This window comes from Lissotriton helveticus, chromosome 8, assembly GCF_964261635.1.
Source record: "Lissotriton helveticus chromosome 8, aLisHel1.1, whole genome shotgun sequence".
NCBI classification, from domain to species: domain Eukaryota; kingdom Metazoa; phylum Chordata; class Amphibia; order Caudata; family Salamandridae; genus Lissotriton; species Lissotriton helveticus.
The window spans coordinates 598962733-598989917 of record NC_136069.1 but is presented as its reverse complement, the minus strand read 5'-3'; the positions used below and the strand labels follow the sequence as shown (position 1 = coordinate 598989917).

Here is a 27185-nt window from a genome sequence, read left to right as displayed (position 1 = left end):
CCTCCAACCTCAAGAAATCTATAGCCCCAAGACCTCCCTTATTCAGATTCTTACTACAATTGATAGTGTATGGGAGTCTTGGAAGAGCTCTGTGTTGAAAAGATTGTTCTAAACTGTGAAGTATACGAACATTTTTCCTGAAGTACAAAGAAAGAGGGGGTCCGAGTGTAGAAAGGAATTTGAATAGTTTGAGAAATCCAGTAGGAGAGCCTTTGATTGGTTATTAATATTTGTACATTAGCTCTCTACAATAATGTCTCTTGTTGCTGTAGTGCTTAGAGTAGGGAACTGGCAAGGCATTCACAGAATCCAAGGGCAGTGTGAATTGTCTTGAACCTCATTTCTTGAAAATATATGTTTTTAGAAAGGCATAATACCTGAAATAATGATTGTCTATCATAAGGGATCTTGTGTGTAATACTAAAACGCAGTTTGGTGATCAGGTAATGTGGGTGTTTCCCATGAAAGGCCCTGTGCTCCAGGCTCAGGTTTTTGCAGTGAATTTGATTCTCAACTTCGAGCCAGTGGAGTGATCTCATCCTCCTGTTACGACTTAAAACTTTCAGAGAAGTGAGGCCTCCCTTAGTCCTGCTCTCTTTAATATTTATATAGCTCCACTCAGCTCCTTTCTTACATCCTGTGGCATCAAGACCACCTCTTATTCGGATGACACTCACTTGGTGCTCTCCCTGGACAAAAAAACATTGATCGTAGAACAACATTTCCAAAATTGCCTCTCTGACATCACTTGGTGGATGCACAACAGTCATTTCAGATGCAATACCGATAAAAATAGAAATTTTACTTTTCGGTAAATCAAATATATTCTCTACCGCGCATTGGTGGCCCAACTTGGTACCTCTTCCACCGTCCGCTGTAGAAGTAGCAAAGTATCTAGGAGTACAATTTTACACTGCCCTTTCTTTCTAGGTTCAAGCACCAGCTGTAGCAGGCATGTGTTTTAATTTAGTGAAATCATTGAAAATATTATTTCACCTCCTTCCCATGGCGTCAGAAAAACGATTGCATTCACTCCGATTGCCTCTAGACTATATTACTCTACCAGCCTCTATGCTGGCTGCTCCAAAAAACGTATGCACAAGCTTCAGATGGTCAAACACTACTCATCAAGACTAGTGCGGCAACTCCCTAAACAGAGTTCAGCCTTTGCATCCTTGAAGAAATTGCATTGGCTTCCTGTCCATAAAAGGATTTTTTTCAAAATCCTACTACTAGCCTTTAGAGCTTTTAACACTTCTTGAGCCAAATACATTATAGCCTGGTTCTGTCACTACGAGGCTCGAACACTGAGATCCTCTGGCACCAATTTTTAAGACTTCCTCGTTTTAGTCTTCAATCTAGAGGAGGCAAATCTTTTACAGTGCTGGGGTATAAAGCCTGGAATCTTCTGCCAATCTCTCTACGGTTTATTAAAACTGAAAGAAAATTTTAAAAACGCCTTAAAGCCTGGCTCTTCCTGGCCCTCCGATGCCCCTTCCTCTCATTTAATTTTTCCTTCCTTATCATTTATGTCCTCTACATTATTACACAAGGGTCTCTTGTGTTAGCCAGATCAGCTCTGCGCCAGGATGCTCTTTTGTGAGAGACAGTACGCTATACAAATGATCTATTCATAGATTTATTGTTACTCTGTGATTTTTGGACCAACTGCAGTTTGCTCACCAAGTAATTTAAGATGCCAGTGTACAAACTCTCAGCATAGACTAATTGTGAATTCTCTATGGCTCTCACAAGGAAGAGAACAATGTGAATCGCCTTTCTCATTTGTGATAATAGGAATCAGTGCTTTTGGTCACTTGCTTTTCTTGCGATACCATTCACAATTCTCTGTTTAAGAGGAGCGCAACTTTGTTCTACAGGGATTTTTTTCAGGAGAATAACAAGAGAGTCTCATAAGGGGGTTTCTTTCATTTGGCCTTTTTGTAAATTCCAAAAACAAGAAGCTTTGCCTCCAGATACTGCCTTCCAGGGTCAAAAGGAAATGCCCTTTTGATATATTGGTCTGGGGAATTTCTTTAGGTGTTCCTTCAAATTCCCCTGGTTTTGGCCTTCGTTTTGAAACTGACTTATTGCTAGACCAGAGTGATCCTCATTGCCTTGGGATGGCTAATACAGTTCTAGTTCATAAATCTTCCCCTGTCAGAAGTGCCGCACTGGAGGCTGCAGTACAGACTGGATCTTCTTCACGGGTTCCTGGGTCAGATTCTACATCCATGCCTAGCGTCATTAAGCTTGGCAGCTCCTGAACTCGTACAATATGGCCATTTCTGATGGATACTTTTGACTGCAGAGTTCTCTTCTTGTGAATAACCCCAGGCGCCGGACTGGAACTAAAGAATTGTCTCAGCAGTTCCGTTGTGTGGCAGTAGGTGGTGTCATGCACCGTTATGTCCGGTACGTCCTGCCCCGGAAGTGACGTTTGAGCCATAATGTTCGAGGCATGTGGGCTGCTGAATTTATATCTATGCATAGATCGCCGCCTAGTGTTGGGTCCGGATGATTGCACATTGTTGTCCTGGAAGAGTCTTCGAAGTATCACGAGATAGGTGGCTCCTCCCCTGGACTACAGTGCGCATGGGCATCCTCTCCATCCTCAGATTGTTTTTTTCCGCCATTGGGTTCGGATGTACTTCTTAACTCACGTTCGGAATATATATTAGATACTCTTTCTCAAGGCCAAAAGGCCTTCGGGGCGTCGGTATTGTCTTTCGTTCGGTGCCTTGTACTTGTTTCCAGTTATTAGAACAGGACGTCGAAGGCCGATTGCCTTTCGACACCAAAGGCCCGATCGACGATGGAACGGAGTCCGTTCAAGCGCTGCCCTGTTTGCAACTCGAAATACCCACACATCGATGTGCACCCGGTGTGCAATAAATGTCTCTCACCGGACCACGACGAGGCCAGTTGCATGGCCTGTTCCAAATTCAGATCGAAGAAAACTCTCTGTCTTCGGCGCGCTGCACGACAGTCGGCGCGGGAGTCGGCACCCGACCCAGAAAACATCTTCGGGGGTGAAGACGAGGAGGGTGTACAAGAGGAGGATCCTGATCAGCGCTCGGATCCCGCGTCTGAGCAAGACTCCAACTACAATGAGGACGAGGAAGAACTCTACGTCCATGATGAAGACATCGTCGAGGTAGGAGACGACGTACAACCTATCGGTGCCGTCGACGACGACTCAAGCGAGGAGCTAGGCCCAACCGCAGTAGCGGGGCCCCATAAAGACTCTTCCACGGCTCAGGTCGAGGCATCGCTGGAAGGCCTTAGCCAAGATCTTCGTCCACGTTCTCTAGTCCCGCTTCAAGGCCCGACTAAGAACATTTCCGAAGAGCCATCGGTCGATCGGCCACAATCAGTAGAAAAATCGAAACAGAAAGACACTAAATCGAAACCGAAACTGGTGAAAGCAACCATCGGCTCGACGACTTCGGAACCTACCAAGTCGAAACGTGTGCTCGACCCCTCAGGGTCGAAAGGGGGCGTTGAACCGAAGATCGGATCGACTACGCCCGTGTCTACAGTTAAGCACGTCACACTCAAGTCGACTTCGACGTCCGGCTCCAAAGATGGCGACTCTTCCAAAGGACTCGAGGCCCAAAAAACCATCGATCCGAAAATTAGGAAGCCCCCGTTAGTCAAAGCCTTCGAGCCGAAACCCAAACTCGGACCGAAAGAACAGACCGCGTAGAAGCACAAGAGCGTACCTGCTGCTCAGCAACGGCTCGAATCGACGCAAGGCCTCAAGCACACGGAACTATCGAAGTCGGTCGGATCGAAGACAACGCCTACATCGAAGCAAGTCAGTCCGTCACCGATGCTTCCGGCAGATAAAATACGGACTGCCCCCGACAGCACGGCCGAAAACTGTTCAACTCCCAAAGGCTACCGACTCATCCAAGTCACCATCAGTAGCCGCACCCACTCAGCCTAGGACGGATGACGTTATGTTTCAGCCACCGTCCTACGACAACCGGTCGAAACTATACATCGACTCCCAATCAGGTCGACTCACTGTTTATAAATGAAAAATCATGCCTGAAACTCCTATGGAATCTTACAGGATACCACTAAAGAAAAAGAGGGATTCTACCACCTCTCCTACCCTTTTTGAACCCATTCAATCATATGGGCGAGACTATACCTACTCTCCCACACCTGTCACTGAGGATGTGGAGGAAGGGGACAATGAGGACCGGTTTAACTATCCCATTGATACAGATCAGGATGAGTCCCAGCCATGGGCTGACACTGTGGACCCTGATGAACCACACACCACCCCTGACACTCAATCATATGCGGTCAAACCTTCGCCTACTGCAGATACTGCTGCGTTTAACGCACTGATTGAAAGGGCGGCACATAACCATGATGTCGACATGCACGCTGACCCCGTGGAGGAAGACTTTCTCTTCGATACGTTCTCAACATCAGAAAGATCTATAAAAACTCTGCCTATGCTCAAAGGTGTGCTCAAACATGCTAGCGACATTTTTAAAGAGCCCACTAAAGCAAGGGTGGTGAACCCCAGAATTGAGAGGAAGTACCGTCCGGCGCCTGTTGACCCTACGTATATCAAGGACCAACTGCCCTGGACTCCTTAGTGGTGGCTAAAGCTCGTAAAAGAGGAAACTCTCAAACAACTGGTGATGCTCCTCCTCCGGACAAAGAATCCAAGATCTTAGAAGCCTCTGGGAAACGTTTAGCAGCTCAAGCAGCTAATTTTTGGAGGATCTCCAATACACAAGCCCTGTTAGCAAGATATGATAGGGCCCACTATGACACGTTAGAGCAGTTAATGCAACACCTGCCAGATGCTTATAAGGAGGGAGCAGAAATGCTTATACAAGAGGGGAAGTTGATCTCCAACGCGTCCATTAAGTGCGCGTTAGATGCAGCTGACACAGCGGCTAGGGCCATAAACACTAGCGTAATGCTCAGAAGGCATGCCTGGCTCCGCATCTCTGGTTTCAAGTCGGAAATCCAAACTACTCTTCTTAATCAGCCAGTTAACCCTGACTTCCTGTTTGGTCCTGAGGTAGACACCACTCTGGAAAAGATTAAAAAAGACACTGAAACTGCAAAATCCATGGGAGCTCTGCAGTCTCAACAGTTCAGGGGCGGTTCCTTTCGTCGCTCCGGTAACAGGGGAGCTTCTAGAGGACAAGCGTCGCAACAGGCCCAATACACCAAGGGAGGCACACAAACCACCTATAACAAGAATAGGGGTGGATACCGTGGGAACAGCACCAAAGGCAGAGGACGTGGAAATAATAATGCCAGATCCTCTGCCACTAACAAACAGTGACGTCTTGTCACTGCCCCCCGACCATACAACACCGGTCGGGGGCAGGCTTCAGCAGTTCCTGCCAGTCTGGGAAAGCATTACCACCGACAGGTGGGTGAGGCAACTTATACATCACGGATATTGTCTAGAATTAACCTCCACTCCACCCAACATACCCCCAAGGCACCGTCCTATGTCCGCAGAGCACATGCACTTATTGCAGCAAGAAGTCATCTCCATGCTGCAAAAAGGGGCCATAGAACTCGTGCCTTTAGAACAACAGGGGACAGGGGTGTATTCACTGTACTTCTTAATCCCAAAGAAAGACTGGTCTCTCAGGCCCATTCTAGACCTCAGACCCTTAAACCAATACATCCTATCAGAACACTTTCACATGCTCACTTTACAGCAAGTTCTGCCATTGCTCAGTCAGGGAGATTTCCTAGCAACCCTAGATCTGAAGGATGCCTATTTCCACATTCCCATTCACCTCAGTCACAGGAAATATCTCCGGTTCACCAACAACCAGCATTACCAGTTCAAGGTCCTGCCTTTCAGGGTCACTACAGCCCCCAGAGTGTTTACAAAGTGCTTGGCAACAGTGGCCGCGCATCTTCGGAGACAACACATCCATGTCTATCCGTATCTAGACGACTGGCTTGTCCAGGCAAAATCGGCCCAGCAGTGTGCCAGCCACATGTCCCGCACAATTCACCTCCTACAAAGTCTAGGATTTTCGCTAAATTACCAGAAGTCTCATCTTCAACCTGTACAACAGTACCTAGGCGCAGAAATAAACACTCTCACTGCCACAGCGCAACCAAACTCAGCGAGAGTCAACAGCATGCAGGTGCTGATTCAAAAATTCAGGCCACAACACTCACTCCCAGCGCAAGTGTTCATGCAACTAATAGGCATGATGGCCTCCTGCATCTTTATAGTCCCTCACGCGAGGCTACACATGCGTCCGCTTCAGGAATGCTTAGCACGCCAGTGGAACCAGGCTCAGGGACAGCTGAAAGACCTAGTGTTGGTGACCGGTCGTGCATACAACTCTCTGCATTGGTGGAACACACAAAACCTTTGCAGGGGACGACCGTTCCAGGAGCCTGTACCACAGATAGTGCTAACAGCGGACGCATCTCTCCAGGGCTGGGGAGCTCATGTCCTCCATTATACTGTGTAGGGACTATGGACCACGCAGCAGAAAAGGTTGCACATCAACCTACTGGAGCTGATGGCAATCTTCATGGCGATGAAGGCATTCAAGTTGCATCTCTGCAACAAAGTCGTGCTGATCCGGACGGACAACATGACTGCGATGTATTACATTCAAAAGCAGGGAGGGACACACACTCCACAATTGTCACACCTAGCACAGTGCATGTGGAAGTGGGCCATTCAAAGGAACATGTTCCTCTTGGCGGAACACCTCCCAGGCAGGGACAACCAGATGGCGCACCTGCTCAGCAGACATAGCCATCAGATGCACGAGTGGGAGATACATCCCTCAGTGCTACAACCATATTTCCAGCAGTGGGATCATCCAGAGATAGACCTATTCGCCACACAAGAAAACGCAAAATGCCACACCTTCGCCGCCAGGTTCCCCCACCCGCCGTCTCAGGGCAATGCGATATGGATGAACTGGTCTAACAGATTTGCGTACGCTTTTCCTCCGGCACCACTCATACCGCTGGTAGCGCGCAAACTAAGGCAGCACTCCATGACACTCATCCTGGTTGCTCCAACGTGGGCAAGGCAAGCATGGTACACCACGTTCCTAGAACTTTCAGTGGTGCCCCACCAGCGCCTACAACTCACACCCAGTCTCCTCACTCAGAGCCATGGAGAAATTCAACACCCAGATCCGCAACAGTTGAGCCTTGCAATATGGCTCCTGAGGTCATAGAGTTTGGCTACCTGAACCTGCCCCCTGACTGTATGGACATCATCAAGGAGGCTAGACGACCTCACACCAGGGCATGCTATGCGGCAAAATGGAAGCGTTTTGTCATCTATTGTTCCAATAATGACATAAATCCACTGGATGCTTCAACGCAAAACATCATATGTTATTTGCTGCACCTATACAGATGCAATCTAGCGTATAGTTCAATCAGGATACATTTAGCTGCTCCCCAAACATTCTATGGAAATCCACCTTATGCTAGAGGAAATCAACCCAGATATTCTCTTTGCCACAGAGACGTGGCTACAGGAACATTCGGAACCTAATTTGGTACAAGCTCTCCCGCCTGAATATCAAATATGTCGCCTCGACCGCAAAAAGGGAACTGGAGGTGGTCTAGCGGTTATCCATAAAGCAATTTATGAAGTTACTAGCACCCCGGTGCACCTCACTGACAGTGAATGTCTCTCTTTCTCCATAAAATTCAGCCATATCCATACCTTCTCCGGTATACTTATATACCGCCCGCCAGGACCCCAGGGTCCTTTCCTTTCAAACCTTGCACCAACTGTTGCAAACTTGGCACTCAGCACTGCTAACTACACAATCCTGGGCGATATCACCATCCACCTGGATGATCTGACCGACCCCTCTGCCAGAGAACTTATATCAAGCTTACAAGCCCTGGATCTACATCAACTTGTCCTCGGGCCCACGCATCAAAAAGGGCATCTTCTAGACCCCATTTTCAGTAACTGTCCCAACCTTTTTACCGAAAACCCTTCCCCACTGCCATGGTCTGACCATTTTCTTAACCCATTCACCTGGACCCCCACTCATCTCCCTCCTCCAAAACCCCCGACGACCTTGCTTTCACTGAACTGGCAAAAAATTCCTCTACCCGAATGGCAAACCTCCCTACAATGTACAAAATCCTCCAACTCATCGAACCCTATCCAGGGGAACGATAACTATAACAGGTGGATCACCAATTCTTTAAACCAGGTACTCCCTATGAAAAGTCTTCGGCCCAAGCGGGGCAACCCAACAGCCCCATGGTACACAGACGACCTACGGAAGGCCAAACGCGCCTGCAAGCAAATGGAAAGAAAATGGCGCCTTGACTACTGCCCAGCATACAAAGTCAGTTACAGAGCAGCTATTAAACATTATAAAGCAGACATTCAACGAGCTCAGGCCACATTCTATGAAAATAGACAACGCTGCGTCCAAACCCAAGGAGATCTACCGTATAGCCAAATCCCTCCTGCGACTCCCGGAGGCTCCTAAAGTCCACAAAAACACCCAGATCCATTGCGAGGAAATAGCGGAATTTTTTCATCATAAAATAGAACTGATCAACTCCTCCTTCCCCCATCCCGCCACCCCACCCAGAGACCCCACCAACACCGACCATATGGCAGCTCCACCCAGTGTTCTCAACAACTTCCCAGCACTGGATAAAACCAATCTGGAAAAATACATGGGAATGGTCAAATCTGGTTCCCCGACCGACCCAGCTCCTCCTAGGGTTCTCACCCAAATAACCAGCCAGATATCACCTACCATCCTAGACCTGCTCAATTCCTCCCTCGACACTGGCATTGTCCCACCCCTATGGAAGAGAGCCATGGTCAAAGCACTATTAAAGAAACCTACCCTCGACCAATCCAACCCTTCTAACTACCGACCCATCTCCCTTCTACCCTGGCTCAGTAAAATTCTGGAAAAACATGTCAACTCTGTTCTGACAGACTTTCTAGAATCCAACAACATACTGGACCCTACCCAGACTGGCTTTAGGCCCCGCCACGGAACTGAGACTGCCCTGATTGCAGTGACGGAAGAGGCAAGAAGGATCTTGGACGGTGGCGGCTCTACAGCCATCGTCCTACTTGACCTGAGTGCCACCTTCGACACCGTAAATCACAGCATCCTACTCCATCGCCTTAGTATGATTGGAGTGTCAGGCATAGCACTCACCTGGATGGAATCATTCCTTACAGACCGATCCTTCCAGGTATTTGAAAAGGAGTTCACCTCCTTGAGTAAACCTCTTAACTGTGGAGTGCCTCAGGGCTCCTCCCTGAGTCCTACCCTTTTTAATGTTTACCTTAGCCCCCTAGCTGATGTCGTCCGCCCTTTTGGGGTGAAAATTGTCACCTACGCGGACGACACTCAGCTGGTGGTAGCACTGGACCCCCCTATCAACTCTAACCACAGCTTACACAAGTGCCTGAAAGCTGTTGCGTCCTGGATGTCGGTCTCCTATCTAAAACTTAATGGGGACAAAACAGAGGTAATGCTCCTTGGAAATAACATCTCGAAATCCATCGATACCATCTGGCCCCTCTGTTTAGGTAGCCCCCCTCAACCTAAGGATCAAATTAAGAGCCTTGGGATCTGGCTCGATCACAATCTCACCTTCAACTACCAAGCCACCAAATTAGCCGCTATCTGCTTTGGACTGATGAGATTGCTCCGCAAGATCCTCCCCCTTCTCCCGTTTCACTCTAGAAGGATCATGGTCCAAGGACTAATCCTGTCGCGCCTTGACTGCGGTAACGCCCTATACCTCGGCGCCCCACAGTCTACACTGTCCAAACTACAAGTTATCCAAAACTGGGCGGCAAGAATCCTCTTGAACCTTCCGCGTCGATCCCCAGTCAAAGCCAGACTGAAGGACCTTCACTGGCTCCCTGTGAAAGCCAGAATAGAATTCAAGAGCATGTGCGTCGTGCACCGCTCCTACTGGGGAACAGGCCCGCCATAAATCATCGCTTGGTGGAAGCCTACCGTCTTTCTCGGGCCCTCAGATCCGCGACCTCCTACCTAACCTCTGTACCGCGCATAAGAAGAGCCAGATGCGGAGGCCGCTCGCTTTCTTACAACCTGGCCAGGAGCTGGAATTCTCTTCCCCTCGCAATTAGGTCAGAACCCAACCTGCTTACCTTTCGAAAACTCTTAAAAACTTGGCTTTTTAATAATTCCCACACTTAACCTGTTCCTCTGCTTCCCGCACTCCCACCCCTATAGCTCAACACATCAGTTTCTACAGCGCTGGGACGCCTCCGGGTAGCCATCGCGCTTTACAAATCCTCATTCCATTCCATGGCAGCTTATCTTCAGAATAGAGAGCACCTTTCCCTTTTCAGAGTGCCTGCCATTAAAGCTTTTATGGAGGGACTCAAAAGGGTCATTCCTCCAAGACACCCGCCTTCGCCTGTCTGGAACCTCAACATAGTTCTCACCAGGCTCATGGGTCCACCATTTGAACCTCTTCACTCTTGTGAGATACAATTTCTCACATGGAAAGTGGCTTTTCTGGTGGCGATCACGTCGCTAAGACAGGTTAGTGAGCTGCAAGCCCTCACTATTCAGGAGCCTTTCATTCAAATTCATGCTAATAGGGTAGTGCTGCGTACCAACCCTAAATTTATGCCCAAGGTAGTGTCACAGTTCCACATTAACCAAACTATTGAACTACCGGTATTCTTCCCAAATCCTGATTCAGTGGCAGACAGAGCACTACACACACTAGATGTTAAAAGGGCTCTCCTGTATTACATAGACAGGACTAAAGATTTCAGGAAAACTAAACAGCTGTTTGTTGCCTTCTCTCCACAGCACAAGGGCAACCCAATTTCAAAATCAGGTATAGCCAGTAGGATTGTTAAGTGCATACAGATCTGTTATCAAAAGGCTAAACGCACATTAACAGTTCCCCCAAGAGCGCATTCCACACGCAAGTTAGGGGCATCCATGGCTTTCCTAGGTAACATTCCTCTAGAGGATATGTGTAGAGCAGCCACATGGACCACCATACACACATTCACCAAACACTACTGCGTGGATGTACACTCAAAACAGCAAGCTGCTGTAGGTCAGGCTGTTCTCAGAACTCTTTTTCAGACTGCTGCAGCTGGCACGGGCAACCGCCGCTAAGGAGGGTACTACTATTTATTCTATGCATAGATATAAATTCAGCAGCCCACATGCCTCGAACGGAATATGCTACTTACCAGTATGCATCTGTCCTTGGCATGTAGGGCTGCTGACATTTATATCGCCCGCCCTCCTCCCCGGTGCCTGTCGCAGCTGTAGCACTCAGAATTATTCTCAAGCATGGTCATCACTTACTATATCATACTCCATCTCTGCCACAATGGCGAAAAACAATCTGAGCATGGAGAGGATGCCCATGCGCACTGTAGTCCAGGGGAGGAGCCACCTATCTCGTGATACTTCGAAGACTCTTCAAGGACAACAATGTGCAATCATCCGGACCCAACACTCGGTGGCGATCTATGCATAGATATAAATGTCAGCAGCCCTACATGCCAAGAACAGATGCATACTGGTAAGTAGCATATTCCATACCTGTCATCTCAGCTCGTCACCGTCAATTGTTTTTTTTCCCCGCACCTTTTGATGCAGATCCTTTGAGCTCTCTCTCGCTTCACAGACTACATTCTTCAGCTTTTACAATGTTCCCAGTGTGCATGGAACATTCCTTCCCCTGCGGGGAGTGCCGCAAACCGATGTCAGTGAGACCCCCAACACAATCTGTGTCTGGTATCTGGGCTTTTCACATGACTTGAAGCCGTACTGCGACTGCGCTCCGATTAATCCAAAGGTTATTCAGGACTGCAAGGCCAAACACTAGGTCGCTGAGCTCCATGGGGACCCTCGGAATTCGAGGATGCATGCTCACTCCTGAGGCAGTTCCAGAGAGCAGTGTTGTCACACTTGATGTCCTTAGGTCAGTTGAACAAAAGAAGTACAAACACTGCTCCCCCTCTTGCAGACACCCCCAGCAGGAGACATCTTGCAGACTTCAGGGTACCTTGTAGTTGCCATCTCTGTCTCTGACCTGAAAATCGATCTTAGCTTCTGGAAAGATCAAACCTGACCATTGACAAAGAAGCATTGCTGGTGGATCCATCCCAGATGCTGACTCTGCTTCTTGACCCCTTTCCAGGGCTGTAATTCACACTCTTAATGCTTCCGTTACTATATAGCTACACAGAAGAACCATAGGATTACATCAACAGTTTTCAATTATGTGATGATGAGAACTTATTCCTGGACTTAAAGTAGGTCAGTAGCCTAGACACTTTGCCAGACATGGACTTCAACTCTCCTCCTGATCCTTCCACTGAAGAATTTGCCTCTTTTGTGATGGTTATCAGACGAGCAGTGGATGCATTGGATTTATTACGTTTATTGGTAGGAATAAACACTAGTGTCTTTACAGAGGTCCTGCAGCCAGAGCAGACCTCATAAAAACCTCTTCCACCCTTTAATGAGGCTTGACAGACACACTCCTGGGAACCCTAGCTAAGCCAGGATCTTGCCCGCCAGGAAATAGGCAAATAGTTGATGCAACTAGCTTTCTACCTGCAGCATCAAACTCCTGTGAGCTTACTCATTCAGGCTTCTACCAGCAAAATGAACCCCAAAAGTACCTGACCACCCCACTAGACAGTCGAAATACATAGAGGTACTTGGCAAACACATGTTTTCGTCCTCCAGTCTTGCCCTCAGGTCTGTCAACTCAGGGTGCCTCCTGAGCTGTTATTCACATGCATTGTGGGACGTGGGTGCTGACATCATGCCAGCAGACTTTGGGCCAATCTGAAGCGGCTCATTCAGCATGGTCCGGATGCTTCTAAATTAGTAATCCAATCGAACCTGAGCACAGCCAACTGTTTGGGTATGGCAGTTGGCACCAGCATGGTGTTTGACTCCACTCGAAGTTTCAAACACAGAATTTTCAAGTTATGTCCAGTGAACTATTCTAAATATGCTATTCAAAGGCACCTGTCTCTTTGGAGACCAGGCAGAGTCGGCCCTTGAGTACTCGAGCAAAGCAACCACTCACTCCCTCGGCTCAGCACCGCCCACATGGCAATTGCTCTAACAATTTTTCAAGACTTCGGAAGAGGGTTTTAGTAGTCACAACAATCTTTTTCTCAGCAACAACATACCTCCCAGGCCTTTCAAGGAAGATGTCTGGAATATACCCACCAGTGTTCAGGCTCCAGAGGCAACAAACAAATTACCTAATCTCCTGCGCCCACCAACATTTGCTTCTGCAAATCAACTTTAATTTGCACTGAGAGACGCATTGTTGCCCAGTGAGAGGTCCGATCAGCTACTTCCTTCACAGGTGTAAAAGCATCACATCAGCTAAATAGGCAATTCAAATTGTTGAAAACTGTTACGCCCAAGCCTACCTTCCTACTAGTCCACACATGCCACCTACTCCACAACGACTTTTGGAGGACCTTTTGTCCATCCTGCAAAAATAAGTTCTAGCTCTCTTGGAGAAGGGAGCCATAAAGAGTGGTGCCTGCATCAGAGGTGTGGACTGGTGGCTGCTCCTGCTACTTTCTGGTGCCAAAGAAGGATGAGACACTTTGTCCTATTATAAATCTCCACCCTCTGAGCTTGTGTTCAGAAGGTCAAGAATGACAATTTTAAAATACTCTTTCTGGCCCAGAACCTGTCTTCTCTGGAGATTGGATAGTGTTATTGGACTTACAGGAGGCCAATTTTCAAATCTACATCCTGCAGTCCAACACATGCTACCTGCAGATTCAGACAGGTCATGAGCACTTTCAGTTCTCTGACCTCCCCTTTGACATCACCAGTGCACCTCTGGTCCTCACAAAAGTGATGGTAGTGGTTATTGCCCATCTTGCAGGTTGGTAATATCCATCTTTTCATACCTCGACGACTCGTTGCTGAAATCGGGCTTGCCTCAGTTGTGAACCAACTCCAGATGATAGCCGAGCTGTTAATATCGCGGGCATTTTCCATCAGTCTGCTGACCCCTTCACAGCAGCAGCACCCCTTCATTGGAACCATTCTGAACACAGCTCTGCTTCAATGATTGCAGGATATTCGAGCTTTTGCAGTGTGAATCCGTTTCTGGATTTACATGCTGTGCATTATTCCGCCATCTAGTGTTTGGGTCCGGAATAGTCTTTGTTTTCTTGGTTTTTTTTGGGTCGATGTCGGCCAACATTTGGTTTCAGGTACGTCCCCTGTGTGACGTCAGACGGGTGCCCTGGAGTTTGACGTGCGTGGTAGCCGTCTTCAGATTATTTTTTCTGCCACTGGGTCTGGAAGCAATACGGGAAGCTCCGAAGACTCTTCAGGATATCCCCCAAAGAACTCCAGAAAACCGAAAAAGGTTCCCGCAAACGTTAACGTCCATCGACGCCGTAACCAGGAAGAACAACAGAACTCTGGTTCTGACACAACAGAAGACCTCTAAGGTCCACAAATGGCAAGGTAGGGGCCATGGAAAACACTCCTTTCAAGTTCTGCCCTCGGTGCCATCACAAGTACGCTCAACGCAACCCACACGACGTGTGCAACCTTTGCCTGCCCAAGGACCATCAGAACAAGGACTGTGAGGCCTGCGCAGCATTCCTGTCGAAGACACTTAGAACCCACTGAAAATAGAGAGAGTCTCACTACACCACGATGTCACAAGAAAAAGGAGTTCGACACGTCTCTAAAGGATTTTCGAATTTCCAAGGTCCCGGACACTGACCCAGAAAAACTTGACGCTGAAGAAGACAAAGGAGAAGAGGAGGATATTTTTGTATCGCCCCCTAATCCAGAACCTCACGACAAAGTACCCGAGGAATATGGAGACTTGCCTAAAGAGGAGGAAATCTCTGAAAAATGTTGAGTATTCCTGGAACGACCTCGACACGGAAAGCCCCGAAGATGAAATATGCAGCTATCTGTCGAAAGGATCTCCACCAGACGATATAGCTTTCTATAATGGGCTAATTAAAAGGGCAGCAGACCAATTCGGGGTCACCCTCGAGGAGGAAAAAGGCAAGGAAGTCAAGGAAGCTTTCAAAGAATCCGCTTCAAGCAAAGAATTAATGCCAAGGGTTGAGAAAAAGTACAAAGCCTCCTCCAAGGAGCCTAAATATATTCATGGGAACACTGTGCCAGATTCCATTATCGTCAACACTGCGAGAAGTAGAGCTAATGCAGTCTCCAACACTGGACCTCCACCAGAAAAAAAAGTAGGAGACTGGACATGGTGGGGAGGAGATTGGAGAACCAGGCTGTGACGCAGTGGCGCATCGTAAATTCCAATGCCCTGCTAAACAGATACAGCCACCAACAGTGGGACGACGTAGAGAAGTTCATCAATAAACTCCCCGAAGAAGACAAGAAAAGGGCAAGAACTATTTTACAGGAAGCCAGAAATGTTGCAAATACATTCCTTAAGTCCGCTCTAGATGCAGCAGACACTGCTAGCAGACAAATGTGCACAGGCACCATTCTAAGAAGACATGCCTGGCTTAGAATTTCAGGTTTCAATCAGGAGGTTCAAACCTCCATCAATACGCCTTTTACTGGGGATGCACTTTTTGGGAAAAAAGTAGACAAACCCCTTAAGGAAATGGACAACAGACAGGTTACAAAGGTTGGCAACAACAACAAAAGCATCCTTTTCGAGGGAAGGACAGAGGCAAAACCCCTAGAGGAAGAGGAAACTGCTCTAATTGACTCGCACACAGTAAAGGACCCACACAAGTCACACTAGTGGGGGGAAGAATATCCTTCATCCTCCAGCAGTGGCAAAATATCACAACAGACAATTGGATATTAAATTTGGTAAAGTAGGGGTATTGCATAGCGCTAACCAAAACACCACCTGCAAACCCACCAAAAACAAGAAACTTCCTGAATTCAGAACAAAGACAGTTAAATTCAAATATCGAGCTACTCCAAAAACACGCAATACAATTGTTGCCACAACGGGAATAGTTCAAAGGAACCTACTCCCTATACTTCGTAGTCCCCAAACTGGACCTGTCACTAAGACCAATCCTGGACCTAAGGTTCCTAAACAGGTTCATATTGACGCAACACGTCAAAATGTCTACTCTTCAGGAAATAATCCCTCAAATCCAAAGGGGAGATTGCATGGTAACAATAGACCTCATGGACGCCTACATACACATCCCTATGAACAAAAAGCTCAAAGTACCTATGGTTTCTTCACAAAGGAACACACTATTTATTCAAGGTACTTCCTTTCGGGATAAAATCTGCACCACGTGTCTTCACAAAGTGCCTAGCCACAGTGGCGGCACACCTAAGAAGGGAAGGAATCCACGTCTATCCCTATCTGGACGACTGGCTCATAAGCGCAGACACAAAGCGGAAATGCTACAGTCCTGTTCAAACACCTATTCACAGGTTACAAGAACTGGGTTTCTCAATGAACCACAAAAAAATCATCCACAAAGCCAGAAAGAGTAAAAACATTCCTAGGTGCAAGATTAGACTAAAGAGTATGCGAGCGTACCTGACTCAAAAAAAGGATGCAAGCTATTCAACAGAAAACAAGCCTCTACCAGAGGGGTCAATCTCTGACAGTGAGGAGAGTCATGAAATTAATGGGCATGATAGCATCATGCATCCCTGATACCCGCCTTCATATGCACCTGTTCCAGGAATGGCTTACCAACAGCTGGTCCCAAGCCACAAGGAGTTGGGAGGATCTAGTGTTTGTTACACAGAGGCTGCAAGCAGAGATACAATGGTGGGCATCCAACAACATAACACAGGGGAGACCTTTCAGGAACCCAACTCCATCTGTGACAATCACCACAGAGCCATCCCTCAAAGGATGGGGAGCACACTTCAACCAGCTGAAATTACGTGGTCAATGGAACGAATGAGACTCCATAAAGCCTCTACCTGGAGATGAAAAAAGTATTTCTTGCACTAAAGGCATTCCAGAAACACATTCAGGGGAAGACTGTCCTGATCCAAACAGACAATACCACAACAATGTTCTACCTCAACAAACAGGGAGGTACGAAATCTTTTCCACTGAGCAAACGAGCACAGGAAATCAAAAAATCAATTTGCAAACAGTACATCTACCAGGGTTAGACAACATAACAGCGGACCACCTGAGCAGTCAAAACAACTGCTCCCACGAATGGGAATTGAAACAGAAAACAGTTCAGTACATTTTCAATCTCTGGGGAACACCTGTGATAGCCCTTTTTGCAACTATTCAGAACAAAAGAATGCAAGTCCTTTGCCTCGAGGTTCCCATACCACCTGTCAAAGGGAAATGCACTTTAACTCAATTGGTCGGGGACATTTGCATACGGCGTCGGCGCGAATGCTGCAAGCCTCATATCTGTCTAACAGAATGTTTACAGTGGAGCTAGGAAAGGCTAAATCGCAACCTTTTAATTCACCATGCGGGGTACCTCGGGGGTCTTCCTTAAGCCCCACCCTTTTTAATATTTATGTAGCACCTTTGTCTCTAACAATGTTAAAGAAACGGCAGACGGATTTAATAACTGTATGACGCAGATCAATCGCTGGATGCACGGCAATTGCCTAAAACTAAATGGGGATAAAAGTCATGCTGCTGGGGACAGATTGGATAATCTGGCCCCCCGAGTGGTGGCCAGACAGCTTAGGCGATTGTCCATCCCCAGTGAACAAAGTTAGAAATCTTGGAGTGATACTGGACAGCAAATTGTCGTATGACGCCCAGACAAATAATTAGCATCCTCGATATGGTACATTCTTAAAATGATAAAGAAACTTCTGCCGTACATTCCCCACGATTCCTGTAAAACGGTAGTAACTGCACTGTCCTTGTCCAGGCTAGATTATGTGAATGCTCTATATGCTTGTTTGCAGAGCGAGCACCTAGCAAAACTGCAGCGCATACAAATGCAGCAGCTAGGCTGGTGTTGGATAATCCCAGATCAGACCCCGTTGCACATAGACTAGCAACACTCCACTGGCTCCCAATGGAAAAAATAATAAAATTTAAGTCTGTGTGTCTGGCCTACAAAGCCCTTCACGGGATGGGTTCTCAGTTTCTAAAAACACATTTGAAACTATATGAGTCGTCTAGGAATCGGAGAAGTAGCCAAGCAAAACTCATTCAGGTGTCAAAATATAAACAAGTCAGGTGGTGGTGGGGGGCGGGGGGGGGGGCTTCCTGTTGCATGCAGCCAGGGCTTGGAATCTTCTCCCGGTTTTGATCGAGAACAGTCCATCTCTGTTTTCATTCAGGAAAGAGGTAAAAACCTGGCTATTTACCTCCTGTTAGGAATCTGTCTCGGTAGAATCTTCTGTCTTCATCAATTAGTGCCAAGAATCCCATGAGCAATCGCGCATGATTTATAAATCCATAAATCAAATCAATCAAATCAAATCAAATCTTTCCACCGATACCCCTAATACAAATAGTATCAAAAAAAGGCAAGACAAACAGGGACAAACCTAATTCTCATTGCACCTCAATGGCCAAGTTAACATGGTACTCAAGCCTTCTAGAACTGCCCAAGGGTAAAATGGTCAAGATCAAAGCAGACCAGGATCTGTTGATGATGCAACAGGGCTAAATCTTTAACCCGAACCAACGTTGCTACACCTAGCGGCTTGGCACCTGAATACATAGAGTTTGGACACCTCAATCTACCTCTACAAACAATGAAGATTCTAAAGGAGGCTAGAAAACAGTCAGCAAGGAAATGGAAGCGATACACCACCTGGTGAATCGCTAATAATCAAATGAGGTCAATCAACACACAGGAAACAGTAATCACATCTCTAACTTATCTCCTAGACAACATCAACTACTCATGCACAAAGGTGCACCTCGCTGCCATCGTAGGATACTTTAGGGGAAAAACATGCAAAAGCTTCTTCACAAGACCTGTTATTAAAAGATTTTTAGAAGGATCAAAAAGAATTGCCCCACCTAGAGCAGCATCAGTGCCCACGTGGAGCCTGAATCTAGTGCTCACACAACTAATGTCAAAACCCTTCGAACCCAGGCATAAAGCAGACCTCAATTACTTCCTCAAGAAGAGTGAGTTACAAGCTTTAGCAATACTAGAACCATATTTGGAAATCCACATGGACAAGGTAATTTTAAAAACAAACCCACACTTCCTACCAGAGGTGGTATCAACATATCACTTAAATCAAAATATTCTCCTGTCTGTTTTCTTCAAAAACCCAAGGACTAAAGGGGAAAAGAGCCGCCATGTCCTGGATGTAAGGAGAGCGCTACTGTAATATCTACAAAGAATGGAAGAAATCTGAAAGACAAAACTGTTGTTTTTTGCCTACGTATATACTAACACAGGATCACCAGTCACAAAGGCAACAATCTCAGCATGGATAGTACAAACCATCCAACTATGTCATTCCAACTCCAAGAAGGAATTAACGTCATGGCCAACAGCTCACTCCACTAGAAAGAAAGTATAAACCCTGGCTTTCATATTCAATGTACCCAATGACGCTATATGTGGAGCAGCAACATGGGCATCATCACACACTTTTACCAAGCATTACTGTGTGGATATACAAATGAGTAAGGAAGCTCAAATAGGACAAAAGGTGCTTCAACCCCTGTTCTCAAAGTCTACCTCTCACTACAGCCTGTCAAAAACTGGAGAAACTGCTACATAACCTAATGCAGAGCATGTGAATCCAGAAAAGGATTCACTCTGCAAAAACAAAATGGTTACTTACCAGTAGGAGTAGTTTTGCAGCTTGAAGAAATTTCTGGATTCACATGCAACCCACCTGGCCTCCCCTCCAAGGAATACAAACAGGTGGGAAAGCAAATTATTATATTAGTTATTTAATGACCATCTGAAGGACTACAACATTTTAAAACACAAAAATATTTTAAAAAATATCCGAAGATGACTACCACGCACGTCGACCTCCAGGGCACCGTCTGATGTCACACAGGGGACATACCTGGAAAAAAATGGTGGTCGACAGCAACCAAAACAAAAACAAGAAAACGGAGACTATTCCGGGCCCAACCCCTAGATGGCGGAATAATGCACAGCATGTGAATTTAGAAAATTCTTCAAGCTGCAAAACTACTCCTACTAGTAAGTAACCATTACATTTGATCCCAATTTTTCAGGCTTTGACCTGGATCTCAGTGGTTGCAGCTCTGAGACTTCTTGTCTTCCTGTATCCTGCCAGAGGACCACACCAAGTTGGCACCTACGGGCTTTGTAATGGAATATGATGTCTTAGTGGGCTCAGCGTCAAGGGAACCTCTGAGATTCCATCCAGGTGTCAGAAAAGACTGCATAAGTGGTTGCTAAACTACCAGTTAGACTGGTCCCTACTCTGCCCAGAGCTAACAGTCTTGATGGATGTATTGTTGGTGTGTTGTGGAGGTCATCTGGAAGAGGTGGAGATCAGAGGACTCTGGTCTCTGGCGGAAACCCACCTTCACATCAGTCTATTGGTGTTGCAGGTGATTCATTTAGCACTAAAAGCCTTCCTCCTGTCCATCAAGAGAGTACAGGTGCAGGTCCTCATGGACAACAACACCACCGCCATGTTGTACTGCAACTAACAAAGCAGGGTGGGGTCTGGGTCCTGTGCCAAGAGTCTTTAAGCACCTGGAACAGGATGAGTCATTCAGGAATCTCCCTGGCAGGACCTTTAAACACCAGAACAGACAAATGTAGTCTGTGTTACCTAGAGTATCACAAATGGAGGCTTCACTCAAAGTGGCGCAGGGCGTCGTCTTGCAATGGGGAGAACCCTGGCTCAATCTTTTTGCGACCACTGTGAGCACGCAGTGAGGCTGGTGCAGATGGGATGCTGGGCAGCAGATGCGGCCTCCAGTCCAGCTCCCATGTTGGCATCCATGATGTGTTCCCACTCAGATCAGCAGCACCAGTCTCTCATCCTCATGATTATACACGATGCTTGTAATTGTAGAAGTCTTGTTGCATTTCATAGAAAGAACTGCTTGGGTCGCTCCTGGATTTGCTAAGTTGTAACTCCTTTCCTTCTCTGATTATTTCCCACTCTGGGAACACGCTGGACTTCTGCTGAGCAATCGCTCCTCATTCCGTGCAAGGTACACCCCTTCCCTCTCTCAGTAGCCAGGTAGGTTTCTAAACCTCAGGAAAACCCGGATTCTCTTTCGTTTTAAAAAATATATATATATTCCACATACCTTGTAGTGTGCTTCCATTAACTGTAAATGACTCGGCGTCAACTATTCATTCCAGTGAATGTCTTTGGTGGCAAGGTGTTGTATGTTCAGAGCACCCCTTAATCTCTGTAATTGGACAAATTTAAAAGCTTTGGAATACTCCATTATTTTTTTGTGTGGATGTTCTAACACTATCCATTGCACCATTGTAATAGTTTAGGATTTAAAATATTCAGGCTAGTGGGCTTGCCCCCTTCCATTTATGTTGTGGAATTTGTTAACAATTATTCTGTGCAATGCAACAGTCTTCTACTTTGTAAAGAGGGGATTGTAAGATGTCAACCATTAATCACTGTTTTTCAGTGAATTGGAACAACTTCGATGTTATTTGTCCAAAAAATGGTTCAGTATGGACAACTTGGGGGTGCTTTGAAAGCCTCCAGTTAGGCACGAGGAGCAATGGCTCACATTTTTACGATGGAAACCAGATCAGTGTTCCCTTCACTGAGGAATCTCAGACATGGAGCTTTTCTCAATGCTGAAAATAGTTACTTGTTTCCAATTAGGAAATCCCCACTGCATACCCTTTTAAGAAGGTGGTGCAAGATGTGGCTGTGGGGGGCGTTGTGTGTAGGTAGGTTTGTGTGTTGTTTTTATATTTTTTTCTCTATGTCTCTCCCTAGTATTTTGACCTGCTTCATCTATATTTTTAAGTGAAAAATATTTTTGGATAGGCATTGCGAAGTGCCAGGGTCCTTTACATTTTGATGAAGAAGGTATTTTAATTTCTGACCTTTTACGCCTCACAGGTGCGGAGCTTTGATAGGGTGATATGAGGGATTCCTTAAAAATGTCCTTCCCACTGCAAGAGACCTAGTTACGTTTCTGTCTTCTTCAGAAAGAAAAATAAATATTACATGGTATTGTCCCAGACGTGTTCTTTGCACAGTTCTGTCTGCTAGTGTTGGAACTGGGTGTCTGGGTTGTGAGAAAATCTGACCCATCCCCGGAAACTCGGTGTTTCATCCGCCTGCTATCCATTTCTTCCCCGGTTGGCCTTTTGTACTGATGGTATTATGGATGGTGATAGTTGTGTAGTTCATAGTTTCCTTATAGTACAGGCTGGGATTTCAGTTTATTTGGTCAGCAGATCGATGTTGTGGAGAAGTAATTCACACTCGCCCAAACTCATCCTTTTGAACAGTGTTCAGAGGTGCCCTCGCACAATTTACTTCACTGTGATGATCTCGCTTTATACACGAGTCAAGCACTCACTGCTGAAGAGTTTCATTTTGAGTATTTGTAAGTCAAACCTGTAGGCAAAAAAAGTTGCTTATTATGTGTGTTGCTGAAGTCCATACATCGAGGTGGAAGGGTAAGCTAGCAAGCATTAGGGGGAAAGAGGCAGGAGCCATGAAAACGTACAGGTTTAATCATTTTTAGTGAGCACCGGGTGCCCCTCAAAATCCTTTCTACACTTTAGTTTTGTATACTATTACATGAGCCCAGTGGCAGTTTTTCCTTTCTCATTTTATCTTTACACCATTATGGGGATGATTTGAAAACTAAGACTTATATATTGAAGTCAGTTTGTGCATCCTTGTTTAGAGGCATTTGGGATTTGACTGGTGTTGCCATTTTTCTGATCGCTACTATTCTACTTTCAGGATCTAGAGATAAAGACCGACTCTGCAAAGGCTCTGGCTGACTCGCTGGACCTAGCAGATAACCCCAATTTCCCATATCTGAACACTCTGCTGAGGATCCTAGCCACACGGTGCATGATGCAGGCTGTCTATTTCTGCTCAGGCCTGGATTCGGATTTTCATCATTATGGTTTAGCCTCCCCTATTTACACACATTTCACGTCACCCATCCGAAGGTAGGTTGGCTGGACTTATCCACTTTGGTCAAGATGTGCACTGTGCCACATTTGTTTAAAAGTATGTAATCAATAATATTCCCTGTTTCCATATATTTGATGCTGTTTGATATCGCTTGTTTTCTTGTTTTCTTCTAAAATAACATGCAACGTTGGCACCTAGATGAATATGTTATGCACAATTCCTGTGTCTGTTGGAAGCAGTAGAGCTGACGGTGATAGGGACGCAGCAGTGATAGGAGCCAATTAAGAGATTAAACGTTGATTGTAGTAGAATGACAGAAAGAAGAAGCTGCCGCTAAGAAAGGAATAAAGCCAGGAATGGAAATGCTCATTTATATTAGCATTGCTCCTGACCAATTACAGTAATAATTGTATGCTCACAGTGCTATTGTGAAACCAAAGGGGATGATGGACGGAGTGTTGAACATTGTAAGCACTCATCCCAGTCAACTGATCTGGGTTTAATCCATCATCAAGGTGCTATTGTGAACAGGTATAGGTATACAAAAATCAGTTGCGGCTCTCCACCAAAATGGACAGTTCATCTCAATCTGCTAGATTATGAAACTCTGAAAATGAACATGAGCAACACCATGCCTGTCAGCTTTGTTAAGCCTTTTAAATAGGTACAGCAAGAGTCCTTATGACATGGTGAGTTTCTGAAGCCATATCTTTCCAAATCAGATCGGTTTTTCGTTTTCTCCATAATCGTTTTAGTCTCATGCTTTTGAAAACAGCCTTTGTTTTTTATTGTTTTCAAACCAACTTTTTATTGTTTTCCGTTAAAATCAAGTGCCTGTTACCAAGTAATACAAATAGCCATTCAATGTCGACAAATAGCTACAGCTTAATATTATATACAACCTCCCACCTGACGTAACACAAGATTACCGGACCTTCCCAATAAGCAGTAGGCATCCTACCAGATTGTAAACATTATTATGTCGATCACAGCACCATCTTGCGCACCCAAGGTCCTTTGATCAATTATCCTAGACCCCTACCTATAAAGAACAATCAACTCTCTCCCCCATCCCACCAATCCATCCCAGGCGTGCCGTGGTGAGGCCTGCTACTAGTTACGAAGAGGTAAATTAACATTTTCTTTATCATGGAGTCAAGAGGGTGTTGAGCGAAGCCTCATGATGGCGCTATTGCCCTAATCCTATAACCTGTGTGCTCACATAATGGGGAGGTTTACAGACTGGCCGCAGAGGTACCCACCCCAGAGTCCTAGAGTGTGACCCATATAATCGGGGGTGTGAGGGGGCTCCTCAAGTAAGGAGTGATGTGGATGTTTCCGTTCCTTCACTAATGCCTCCCATTCCCTGGCAGCAATGTTTCTGTGCTCAGGAAGGCAGTATCTTGTGGATCAGTACTGATGCCATTCTTCTCCGTAGATAACAAGCAGGGTTATGTAGATGCTCCACCTGCATGTAGACGTTCGCTTCTTTCTTTCCACGCCTCCAGGCGTGTATGAGGGTCTTATCTTGAGCCTCAGAGTCTGCTTTTCTGCATATTTCTTTCAAATTTCTACAGTGTGCAAAGGATGTCACCCCCTAAGATGACCGGTTTTAAACCCTGCAAGGACTGATACAAGCAGGCATTTATTATAGTTCCCCACCAGATTTGCCTGTGCTGTCTGGGATCAATCTACAACTTTAAGACCTGCGTAGACTCCACGTTGATTAACCAGAAGGCCATCAGGGGACGTGAGGCCAAAGTTTGCATCACCAAACAGAAGACGATTCAACGTTGGCACTGGTCCAAGTCATGTTTCAAGCCAAAGGTCCAACCTTGGTCCTGCTCCCATTCCTGGAGTAAACAAAGCAAGTCTAGAGGATAGTTTTGGTCAGACTCCAAGTCCTCAAGTAAGCACATAATCAAAAGAAGTCAAAGTGGAGTTCTGCTCCTTCTTACCATTGTCACTCACCTGATGAAGCGTGTGGATGGCACCAACAGTCCTGGTCCTGCTCCTGAAGTCAGCCGACTTCAGAGTCGATTCCACTTCTGGTTCTGGTGAAAACCATGTTTTGTGGCCTTTAGCCACCCTGCGCCACATTGAAGATTTCGGCGTAGCTATGCTCCGACTCTTCGGATCCCTATGACTCCTTCTAGCGTGCCTTCAGGTCTAACGGAGCTGAGAGGCCTTGTACCTGGATTGCCACTCGCAGGTTCGCCCTCCATGCCACCTGGATCCTCTGAGCCCCTTCTGGTGTCCGTTCTAGTACCAACACCTTCCTAAACACCCACAACCAGGCCAGGTCCTGGTTCTTTGACGCCAATGCTGACTTCCCAGCTCGCACACGCGGCCCCTATTGTCCTCAGCTGCAAAGACCCCACGCTGGACCAACCATAACAATTTCCCAACCACTCCACCTGATGGAACCTAAAAGACTGGAGACTTTTGGAAAACACTTGTCCTCATCCTTCAGTTTGGCTCTGCGATCAGTCAAGGCCTCCTGCTGACTGGTCAATTATCCTCATACCCTTTGGAACTTGGTGGCACAAGTATTCCCTTTGTCCTGTTCTCTAACAGGCCATCCAGGATAGTCATGATGCGTCCAAGTTCACAATTTGTTGTGACTTGGACACCAGAGACCACGTTGGGTGGGACATAAGCACTAGTGTCACCTTTCACTGTCGCACTGCCACCTACTTGGTTCTCGGTAGGCATCTATTCATCCCTAATGGACATGCCGCTCGATGGAACTAGCTTGTTTGGGGACAAGGCTGACTATTCCCTTGAATTTTTTTCAATATAGCAGGGCTAGTGCTCGCTCTCTGGACTATTTCACCAAGCCTCACCAGCAACACTTCCAGTGTTCCTTTCATGGCTTCGGCCAAGGTGAGCGTGGCGCTCATACCAGCATCACCCTGCCCATCTACACCCCCTTGCTCCCCAGCCCACTTGCCAAGCTCTTTCAGTTTAACCTCAGAGTTATGGTCTCCCAGTGGTAGGCAGGGTCCACCGATTTTATCCAAGTTCACAAGCAATCTCGTCAGACAGGTTGTTTCCAGATGTTATGCCTTACCGTTCCTTTCATCCCTGCCGGCACCTTCCACCCAAAAACTGATGGCGGGTCAGCTCTGCCAAAAGTAGGATTTGGGTATTATTCCTGCTACTTTCTGGTGCCCAAAAAGGACAAAGGCCTTTGGCTGATTCTAGATATTCACACTCTCAATCTCTTCCTCTGAAAGGCAAAATTACGAATGCTGTCTCTCGCCCTGTTCTTGTCGGTCCTCCAACCAGGAGACTGGATGGTAGCTTTGGATCTGCAGGACTCTCATTTTCATATTGTTGTCCTGCCGGCCCATCAGCACTACCTGCATTTGTTGGTGGAAGAGTAGCATTTTCAGTTCTCTGTGCTGTCATGTGGCCTCACCAGCTCCACTCGGGTGTTCACGAAAGTGATGGTGGTAGTGGCAGTGCACCTTCTGAGCTCAGGTGTGCCAGTCTTCCCCTTCAGCAACTAACTGTTATAGGTGGGCTCACTTTATGGGTATGTGTTGCAACGTATAGTGTACAGTTATGTGGGGAATAATTTGTTACTTGTTTCTTGAGTGATTATTAGCAGTGCCCCAGTGAAAATCCATATAATCTCATGATGAAAATCTTTGGTTGAAATTGTTAATTCTTACAAGCTGAATAAAATGATTATTTCAAACATTACCTGTTTTTATGTTTCGCCTGCACATCGCTTGCGCTGTGTGTTCAGATTCTCTTGTATTTAAAAATCTTAAAAGGGGCTTAGAGCCCATCCATTACTACATTTTTTCTATCATTGACTGGTTCCCATTTGGCTCCTATGCCACATTACTTACCCATTGGCTGGCTCCAACGTGGGTCTCGTTTGCTTGCTTCCAATTGGTCAGCTCCTCCTCCTCGCCTTCGTCTTCCTCCTGGGCTTCGGACTTCGTTGCGGCCGTGGACTAAGTACTACTTCCGGTGGCCTGTGTCATTCCACTGTCCACAGGCTCCTGCAGGTTCTTTATTTTCTTTTACTTTTCAGCATGCACTCTTAGAAGAGTGAATGCCTCAGCACTCGCTCTTCTTCACTCCTGCCCT

At 46.4% G+C, this 27185-nt stretch overlaps 1 protein-coding gene across 1 annotated transcript in view; it reads left to right on the top strand.

Annotated features, from left to right (window-relative positions):
- The window catches only part of DIS3 (DIS3 exosome endoribonuclease and 3'-5' exoribonuclease), a 261428-nt gene that overhangs the window by 194022 nt on the left and 40221 nt on the right, over positions 1-27185 (top strand). The window contains exon 17 of the mRNA XM_078657423.1: positions 22899-23113. Coding sequence (XP_078513549.1) covers positions 22899-23113 — 215 coding nt within the window. The remainder of the gene's footprint in view (positions 1-22898; positions 23114-27185) is intronic.